At 34.5% G+C, this 10,676-nt stretch overlaps 2 protein-coding genes across 3 annotated transcripts; one reads left to right on the forward strand and one right to left on the reverse strand.

Moving 5' to 3' along the window:
- On the forward strand, positions 1-1,695 carry LOC107639996 (transcription factor bHLH121; the record flags this gene model as incomplete). The annotated part of the gene is made up of 5 exons (XM_016343545.1): positions 1-44; positions 114-241; positions 352-479; positions 556-1,017; positions 1,100-1,695. Coding segments are annotated over 5 exons (915 nt in total), but the record flags the coding sequence as incomplete, so codon positions are not given.
- Positions 2,618-7,842, reverse strand: LOC107642576 (calcium-dependent protein kinase 28). 2 transcript variants are annotated; one of them, XM_021122873.1, is made up of 12 exons: positions 7,149-7,842; positions 6,328-6,458; positions 6,083-6,124; positions 5,773-5,950; positions 5,615-5,693; positions 5,328-5,497; positions 5,089-5,215; positions 4,222-4,337; positions 4,027-4,134; positions 3,839-3,901; positions 3,449-3,622; positions 2,618-3,207 (listed from the first exon to the last, which is right to left on the reverse strand). In XM_021122873.1, exons 1-12 carry the CDS (start codon positions 7,587-7,589, stop codon positions 3,055-3,057), a joined length of 1,782 nt encoding a protein of 593 aa, XP_020978532.1. In that variant the 5' UTR covers positions 7,590-7,842; the 3' UTR covers positions 2,618-3,054. The 2 variants fall into 2 exon arrangements, with proteins under 2 accessions (XP_020978532.1, XP_016201458.1); XM_016345972.2 differs by having other exon boundaries at positions 5,773-5,884; positions 7,149-7,841.

Here is a 10,676-nt window from a genome sequence, read left to right on the forward strand (position 1 = left end):
TCCCCTCCCATCCTCCTCCTCCTCCTCCCCAACCGATCCCACAGGTTCCCTCTCTATCTCTCTCAATTCTTGTTTTTGTGTTTGTGAAGCCATTAATTTAATTGAATTTGCAGAGAAAAGGGGCAAGCGGAACCACCGCAGGATCCAGCTGTCGCCGCAAGGAAAGTTCAGAAGGCTGACCGCGAGAAACTCCGCCGTGATCGATTAAACGACCACTTCCACGATTTGGCCAACACTTTAGGTCTCTCTCTCTCTCTCTCTCTACTTCATGATTACAATCATTTTGCTTGCATCATTCATTCTCATAATTGTTGTGATTGGGATATTTATTTTGCTCCTCTCATAATGTAGATCCTGATAGGCCAAGGAACGACAAGGCAACCATCCTCACTGATACGATTCAAATGCTTAAAGATTTAACTGCCGAAGTTAATAGGTTGAAAACCGAGCATAAAGCGCTCTCTGATGAGTCCCGCGAGGTATGCTTCTCATTGTTTCTCTCAGAATACCCTGCTTTGCTTGTTGCTTATTCATTGTTGAATTTGGTGCTCACAGCTAATGCAAGAGAAGAATGAACTCAGGGAAGAGAAGGCGTCCTTGAAATCGGATATAGAAAACCTTAATTCTCAGTATCAGCAGAGGGCCAGAATGATGTTCCCGTGGACTGCAATGGACCACTCTGTCGTAATGGCACCACCACCTTATTCATATCCGGTTCCTATACCTATCCCTCCTGCTCCTGTTCCAATTCACCCAACTCTTCAACCCTTTCCTTATTTTGGAAATCAAAACCCTCCTCACATTCCTACTCCGTGTTCAACATATGTTCCATTCTCTGCTCCAATTAATGCCGCGCTTGACTTGCCCTCAGCTCAGTATGCTTCTGCATCTCATGTTCCCACCCAAAAGGATTGTCGGAGCAAGTCACCACCTCATAGGAGAATCACTGATAGCGAGTCTCATGATGTGGCTACGGAGCTTGAACTTAAGATGCCTGGATCATCATCAACACAGGAGGTAGTAGCTAGGTTCTAAAAATTTGAATAACCACATTTGTTTTGATGTTCAAACTTTTGAGCCTCCATTTTGTTTTCTGTAGGAATCTTCTTCCGGGGGAACGAAGAAGGTCAAGCATTCAGGGAGGAAGGATAGAGTCGTCGCAGAAGGGAGTGCTTCAAGCCGGTATTCAACGTCTCATGGACTTCAAGATAGCTCCAACAGTGTGGGCGACATCCCAAAGGCTGATAGTTGACAATGGATATGGATCCTTGTAAACATTTTATCTCATTGCAAAGGTCAGATATATGTTTAGCAGTAGCCAAATTGATAGTGGTTCTATTTGGCAAAAAGGTTATACCATTTATGAGGCAAAATGATGAATGGAACAGTTCTTCCCATGAGTCATGACAACAGAAAGTGGAGCTTCGGATCTTGCTGACTTTATTTTCCTCTGCCACTATGGACCACCAAAAGTTGATTCTTATTCCTCATGTATCTGTTTCACAGGTTTTAGATTAAGAAAGGGATCGGATTCCCGTTATATACGGTTCAGAATGCGCACACTGACCTATAATTTCATTAATTTGAGCCATTTGAACCTAAGAACTTCGTAACCCATGTAAATATAGATTAGCATGTGCATACTTGTCAACTTAGTTAATGTAAATTTTTAATGTTAACTTTTCCTCTCTCTGTTATAAGTTCTCCACTCATTTTTTTAATTTCACAGGGTTTAGGGGATACCCGGGTAATACTTGTTCAATGAGAATGCTACTATGTAGGAAATTGAACTCGACATAGGTCACTGGAATTTGATTGAATGATGAGGGGTTTGGGTAGCATATTTTACATGAGATGAGATGTCATTGCCTTTTGCAGTTGGAATACTAAAATGAAAGTATAAAGCTAAGAAGGAAGTGGAAATCATGAAAAATGTGAATGGATTTTTTCGGTTATAAAATTTACTTGATCATGTGTAAGTGTGAATTTTCATTATCGGTTGGACACTCTTGTTATGCTATGTTAGGGTTTACAATGTAATTAACGTGAAAATTTATTTCATGAATAATTGACTAATTATACTAAGCGGATTGGATCCTCTCAATTGTTAAAAAAAATTGAGAGGGTAAAGTGTGATCTCTAACCCTTCATTGCTCTCTCTTTCATATTTATTTTTTGTCTCACTTATAAAATTAATAGTGAGAAATTATATTTTACTCTTCAGGCCTCAATTGTTAAAAAAAATTAAAAAGATTCATTTCCATACCGAGCCCATTTAGACTGAGATTAAATCAACCAGCAAATCATTTTCAGTACTGAAAACAAGACTAATATTTTCAACTTTTTAATTCATGAAAACCTTTGATAAACATATTATCATATCGATGCGTGATATTTGACAAGCCATCAACGTCCTTAGGTGAATGCGTCAAATCTTGCTTCCGAAGACTTTGAACTGATAACAACGGTCGTCAGTCCAAAATGGTGAGGAACACCAAAAAAAGGGGCTGACTGTAAATTTTACGTGAGCTTATACCCTATAAGCCTGAGATAATTAGGGCAGTATGACAACAAATCTGATAAATTATACAAATACATTAATATATTACAAATCAAATAATCAAAACAATAGTCAATATAATTTCATTTGACTATTAATGAAAGGATAATTTACCCTTTTTGGTAGTAAGATTTTTGTTCAGTTACACAGTACATTATGGTACAAGTTACAAGCATTGAAGTGATATACACTGATTAAAATGTGGTACTCGAAGCCAATCCATGCAGGGTCTCCATAAACTCTATTTAAATACCTCTTGTGACATCCCTCCAAATTTTTTTTCGTATAACACACACTTTTGCAGAAATACCATGGTCATTATATAACTGGAGTCTTTAGAGTATCATAGAATGGTGAGAGCAAAATGTGCAGAATATTCATAGTTACATACATATCTTAAAGGCTTCAGCACAATCTGCACAAGAGATAAATCTTGGAACAACTCCACCACTCTCACACCCTTAAACATTTGCAGCTTCTAAAACACTTCCAATCTACAGCTTGCGCCGATGGGGGCTGGTCACTTGTTGAGAACTAATGCTTGCAGTTCTGAGAAGTCTACGGAATTCCGATAGGCTGATTTTCCCATCCTTGTCAATATCAGCTTCCTCAAGCAACGGATCAATGGAGCCCCTCAAGCCGGTATGCTGAAACATAGAAAATGTAAAAATGGTGAATATTAGATGCACCAAATACGTATGCAACCTTAAAAACAGATAGATGTGAAAGGAAAGCAAGATTAGAAAGAAGAGCTTAAACACTTCCCCTCAGATAAAGAAAATAAATGGAGAGAAAGGATGGGAATATCTGAGTTTGTTACAGGAAAGAGAAGATATAAGGAGCTAATTTATCATGTTTGGGGAGCTTGGGTAAGGAGACAAGACCAACCATTCTAAGTTCATCTGGAGTAATATATCCATCCTTATCTATGTCGAATTTCTCAAAGGCAGCTCGTGACCGTTGATGCCATTTCTCAGAGTTGTGTTCCTCCAATTGATGTACATGTAATGCAGCCGCCACAAATTCAGTGAAATCGACTAACCCATCTGTGTTGCTATCTATCTGCGAGCACACAAAGCAGCGATTTAAACGCTTTTACAAAGCAAAAGATATGCATTGATCGAAGTGCCAAAAGCAGAGTACAATAAAAGAAGCTATAGTGAACAAAAATGATTAAAGGAAGCCATAAATATTGCCATTCGAAAAAAGGCAATAAAATATCATTAAGTACCAAAGGAACTGCATGAGTTCAAAGGATCTTTAGCAATAAATACTCACCGCTTGCAATATCTCTAATACACGTGATTCCTTCAACTTCCAAGGGAGATCTTTAGCAAGAGCCTGCACAAAATCATCCCTTTAGACCAAAGCAGGTAAACTATATTGAATGTGTTAATTAATCACCAATAGATAAGTGATGCGGTTGGGTTTCAGATAGTAAGAAGATCAATTGATTAATGGGCTACCTGTCTCATCTCTTCTAAGCTAATGGAACCATTTTTGTCAACATCTATTGCGTCAAACTGATCTTTTAGATCAGATATCTCTTCTTCATCAAGTGTGCTAGCCAATGCCTGCAAGATAATCAAGTAATGAATGAAATGGATGCAAACAAGTTCCCGCCTTGTAGCATGCAGTGTTTGATTAATTTGTTTCTTTACCCTTAGTGCAAATTGTTTCAATCGACTATACTTCACAAATTGTCGCATGTTGTTTAGGACAGATATATCAATAGGCATCTCCAATGCCTCTCCTCCTTCTTTAACCCATGGATGTGCTAGAAATATCAAAATTAATCAAAAGTCAATATCTTTATACAGTTTACTTGTAAAAATGTTCTAATATGTAAAGGAAAACATCTATGACTATGTGTGTGTGAGGCTCTCTGTTTATTAAACCGAGAAAAGTAGAAAACTCTACAAAACAAAAACATCCATTAAAAACAAGATTAATTTAGCAAACCCAGAATGGCCAAACAACTAATGTAGAGTTCAGCAGCTCTAACCACTTGATCTGTAAGCATGTTTAGGCCACTTACACACTTATCCTATTTTCAGGGTAATTTACCTGTGGCTATTTTGATCTTCACTTTCAATATTTTACATATACATAACTTTTTGGTAGGATGATAATGTATTAAACATCCAATGGAACATTTTATTTTCCTAATCATTTGTCATCAAAAGAAAATCTTAAGATGAGGAACAGAAGATACTGAAAAATTTTACAAAGTCACCGCATGATGGTCAGTAAATTTGGCAATATGCATAGCTTCAATATTTGGTATTCTTATTTCAAATACTTCCATGAATCTTCTTACTATTTTCAAGAAAAGGGAGCAAGTCTCGACACATTTAAGTTCAGTAATAGCTTTCCAAACACTATAACTTTGGTACTTCAATTTTGAATATTACTGAAATCCCTAGCTTTCAGGCAGTTTTTCAGAATGAAAACTTTTTTTCACGGACAGGAAATTAGATAACACAATAAACAAACAAGGGGAAAAAATCAAACAATTGGATACATACATAGAGCCTGGGCAGCAGTTAATCTTGCTCGAGGATCCTTTACCAATAATTTCTTCACGAAATCTTTGGCAGCACTGCTTATGGATGGCCATGGTTTGCGGCGGAAATCAGGCTTGTTCCGTAAGACCTGTATGATATGGTTATTTATTATACACAAAGTTATTACAAAATTTCCTTTTATCAGAATCAGGTAGGCAATAAAAGTAAACAATTTATTCAAGTTCCTTGATGAACTATACCTCCTTGAAGATACCATCCTCGGTCTTATCCCAAAATGGGCGTCTACCACAAAGCAAAATGTATGTAATCACACCAATACTCCATACATCTGATTCAGGGCCCGACTTTCTTTTTAGCACTTCTGGTGCAACATAGTAAGCACTGCCCACAATATCTTGAAACCTCTTACCTGAAATTTGTTTTTGAGGGAACTAGAACTTTCAAATAAAGACAGCAAAACATATCCGATACAAAAGGGGATAAAAAGTAAAGAGAACAAATTATTGACATAAATATATTCTCTCACCAGGTTTTATGAAATCGGACAACCCAAAATCTGTGGCCTTTAGAGGTGAATCTTCTTTGGTAGACTTGAAAAGAAAATTCTACATTCAAAGAAAGAAAAATCAATGTCTAGTTGCATGACTCCAAATTGCACAAACATACAAAATGACTTGACCATACCTCTGGTTTCATGTCCCGATGAACCAAACCGTGTAAATGACACTCAGCTGCAACCTTAAGCATCTGTCTTACAATCACTGCTGCATCTTTTTCAGTGTAACGGCTGTCCTTCCTGATTAAAGCGAAGGAATTCAAAGTAAGGTCCAATTCAACAGGTAAAAATGCTGAATACAGAGATCTAGCAGACAATAAAATTGGAATCATTAGTGATGCTCATTCTAAAGTTTGAGCACCCGAAGACATTGTGAAGAAAAATTTAGCCAGTTGAGGGAAAATAGTTAAGTCATATTCAAGATCAAACAATACTCACTTGGCCAGTATCCGATCTAGCAGTTCTCCACCCTCGCATAACCTATGGTAATTCATTGTCAATAAATTCATTTTAGTAATAAGAATGACATACAGGTATACAGAAGAAGGGACAACAGAAAGTAATCACAAGACATGATTTGAAAAGCCAGCTAAAAGAACATAAACCCAGAGAACACTACAGTAATGCTTCTCAAAAGCAGATAAGCATGGTGAACAAAAGATACCCAAACAAGAGTAACTTACTCCATAACTATGTACACGTATGAATCATCCTCAAAAGCATTATAGAATTGGACCACGTTTTCATGGCCAGTAAGTTCTTTCAATATCTTGACCTCTCGCTTAACATCCTCAACAGCTATGGGTAGAACCATCTGCCACCAAATTCAAGGATTGATTCAGGAATGTGCGAGAACTCATGAATACAAAGCAGGGAAAAAAAAGACAAGAAGCACTAAATAAAATGCAGTCGATGACAACTCAGAAACTTCAGACTCATAGTTGACATCTATTTTAACAAAATGCCGACATCTACATCGTATGGCATTCTATATTACTTGGCATGCTTTTATAATTCACCCCATAACTATACATCAACTTTGTCAAGACTTCCCCCAAAAAACAGAACAGATTAGAATGAAATTTGAAGCGAGAATCGAATTGATTAATAACTTAATGATACTTATAATAAAGAATGGAAATGCAGACACATGGCTTGCATAATAGGTACTAATATTGCCATAACTAGACAACCTTGTTATGTCTCAAAACCACAGATGCAATGGAAAATTAGAAAACCACAGGGCAATCCAAAATTTATTTATATTATCTAATATGCCAGACAAATAAAGTTATCTCCAGAACCAAAACATATAATATCTGTAGAATCGAATCACCATAATCAATCTTAACCCATTGACCAAAACAAAAACCCACATAATCTGAACATGAATTCAATAAACCTCAAATTGAAATTGGAATGAATGGAACAAAGCACAAAGTAGAAAACTCAGCTGAAAAATGCAAAAAAGGAAGCGTGAAATGGAATGAAATAGCAGAATCACCTTGGCCTTCTCGAGCCTCTTGACGGCAACACGATCCCCATTGGCCTTATCAATACCGACATAGGTGTAACCGAATTGTCCATGACCCAAAAGCTTCCCCAGCGTGAATCTCTTGTCGAAATTCTTCTCGTAACCGAAATCCGTTCGCTTTCCGCACGGCACGTTCTTTCTCGTCGTCAACGTCGTCGTCTTCGGCTTCTCCTTCGGCTTCTGCGAATGATGATGATGATGACTATTCTTCTTTTCATCGTCCTTCCTCCTCTGACCGTTGTGGACGCTCGCCACTGTGGTGGTGGCCGCCGCCGGGTTGGTCACCGTTGATTGAGTAATTGTATTCCGTTTCCGGTTCCGGTTTACGGTGGTCGCCGAGTTTCCGTTGCCATGGTGGTTGTTGTTGCTGTTGGAGCCACTGACCTTGGTGGATGAAAAGCAGATACCCATGATTGTGAAGACGGAGAAATGGTGATGGGTATGTTGGATCAAAAGAAAGATTGGATTTTTAACGTGTTAACCTTCATTGATGCATGGATAATGGGTGGTGGCGGTGGTGGTGGTCGTCGTGGTGGTCAAAAGAGGCTTTTGAATGAATGCAGAAAGGAGAGGTAAGAGAAAGAGAAAGGAAGAATGGGTTTGGGTTTGGGTTTGGCAATTAGAAAGCTTTTTACTTTTCTTTGCGCAAAAACTAGTTTGCATAATAATTTGTAATTAGACATTATAATTTCTTTTTAATTTAATTCTTTACTCTCCAACTTTGTGTTTTCTTTGCTTTTATTTTGCACCTATGCATTCATATTTTTGGAACTCCCACTTTTATTTTCTTTTGTTAGTTTAACTTCGCTTTATGGTATAAAACCAAATCTGTTTGGAGCCTTTAGCAAAAAGAGTCCAGCTTTTATGTTAACATTATAGTTAGGTATTGTTATATGGATAAAAATAATTTCAATTTGAGATATTAAATTTGAAAATTAACTAGTTATTTGTTTCTCTTAATTCTTTGACCTGCTTAATCTTAGCCATAAAAGTATTGTTAGCACATTATAAAAGGAAATGACACAGCTTTGTATCATGCTATATTGAGGGGGAAAAAAATCAAAAATAGAGACAACCAATTTCCCAGGTTGAATCTCTCTTTCTTTATTTCTTTTTTTTTTCCCCCCTTGGACATTACTAACCTAATGTTATTTTTAAGTCAGAGACATAGTAGATAAATAAATAATTTCTCAAAAAGTGTGAATTTCAATATTATTACTTGTTGAATTACAATCTATTTATATTGTAACATACTAGACTTGAGTTATAAACTAACTTTCCTGATGCTTTTTTTAACTTGTTTGGATTTGATTTGAACTTGATAGTTTTTAAGTTATATTCAAAATAATAAATGACCTTCTAATATTTGAATTTGACAATTTTAATGAAGTGATCGACCTAGACTTCAGACAATACTACTCATATAACATTTTCCCAAAAAGTTTATAGCTTTTTAATTAGAGAAAATTAAATAATATTTTTTTCTCATATAAGATGTCAAAAACTCAAAATGATATTTTTTTTCCAAATAAAATAACATATATTTTAGTATATTTAACTAAATTACTCTTCTAATTTTTAAATATCATAAGGAGAAGTGAATTTTTTTTCCTTATTTAATTATTAAACACAGTAATCACCCAAAAAATAAAAAAGAGCCAGATATATAAGTTAAAAGCGTTCCAAATATGCTAATATTGACCAAGTAGTCTTCAGTCTTGGAGATATTAAAAATTATTATGTCAATAATCAAACGACAGCCACATATAAAGACATTAATAATTAATGTAGGGTGCTCCTAAGTCTATACTCAGAGTCGCTACATTTTGTAACATCTTCTCCCTTTTTCTAAGGCTGACTAATTTTTGCATACACGGACAAATTTTGAAGCACGTTACACAGTTAGACAATTTTTGTTTCTTATAGTACATATAATAAATAATAATAATATATATATGTATATACTATAGACAACACAGAAAGGGCCTTATTAGAAATGTTTGATTAAATTTCAATTTTATTGATGCATATGTGTTTCAATGATGAATAATCGCGTAATCAAGCTAAGTTACACCGGTATACGTAGTGCAAGAAGTTTAAGCAACTCTATGATCTTATATATGAAGAATTATATATGAGCACTGAGATTATTGTAGATATCTTATCATTTAAATCCTAAGTACGATATTACATCCCATTTGCTAGCTTATGGGAGGGAGAACCTAGTTTGGGTGCCTTTGATGCAATCAAGGGTGGATGCAAAATAAAGACATTATTAAGTTACTAAGTTATTCAATAATACATTATCTCATTTCTTAAATTATAGTATCTAACGTATATTAAGAGTTTGTTTGGATGAGTTTATAAGAAAAGATCTTTTTTCGAGTTATCTTTTTTTAAAAGATCTTATGGAAAAGTAAAAGTAATTTTATGTTTAGGTATCTCATGTAAAAAGATCTTTTTATCTATCAATTATGTTTGGGTATAATAATATAAAAGTACTTTTTTATTTATTTATTACATGAAAAATATCTTTTTTTTAAGAGAAAAAAATCTTTTAAAAAAAGATGTAAATTACACCTTCTCAAAAAAGATGTTTTTTTTTATTTTTCTAATACTTTTACTTTTATTATTAGAAATTTGCCAAACACGCTAAAAAAATCTTTTTTCATTAAAAAAAATATTTTTTTTTTGTCAAAATAATGACACCCAAACAAGTACTAAATAGTGTCCGTACGAATTGAATAAGAAGTTTAGCTTCAATGATATACTTCACGTCAAATGTTTGTTGGTTTTCTTTTCATCAGTTAGCATGCTTATTATTATTATTATTACAACTTCGCTACGTTACTAACACAATTATCATAGTATATCTGTCAATTTTTACCAACTTTTGTTTATGATTATTTTTAATAAAAATATCTTTATGAATGTGTCTAATAAAAAGATCTTTTTTATAGTTGTGTTTAATGGAAATGTCTTTATAAATATATTTTCTTGATGTGTCTCTTTATACATGTGTTTAAAATATAATAATTAATTATTGTTAGCAATAAATTGACAGATAGTATATTAATACCATATTCTTTTTCTTATTATTATTATTATTAGGAAACCGACCTTTTTTTATGTTGAATGTTGCTGTAATGTTTGTATAATATTAGTTCTCAAGACTGTTTTTTCTTTTTCGTTGTATTAAATATAATACTTTGACACATTGAGTTGTCCCTACACAATTATAATTAGCTCAAATGTTCACAACTCGCAAGTATGACTTTGAACTTGACTACGTTTTTCTAATGTATGTTTTGTTAGTATGTTAGAACCTTCGAATAATCAAGTATAGGGCAGCAATCCTGTCGCTCGGATGTCCATGTACAATTTTAATCCAGCCATATATGTTTACAGGTAGAGAAGAAAAGAATAGGGAATCAATTTCTAACTAGTTAATATTAGTTATTTTTTACTTTTTTTGCAATATTTCAAATTCAGAATTTA

The sequence above is a fragment of the Arachis ipaensis genome, chromosome B05 (genome assembly GCF_000816755.2).
Source record: "Arachis ipaensis cultivar K30076 chromosome B05, Araip1.1, whole genome shotgun sequence".
Taxonomy (NCBI): domain Eukaryota; kingdom Viridiplantae; phylum Streptophyta; class Magnoliopsida; order Fabales; family Fabaceae; genus Arachis; species Arachis ipaensis.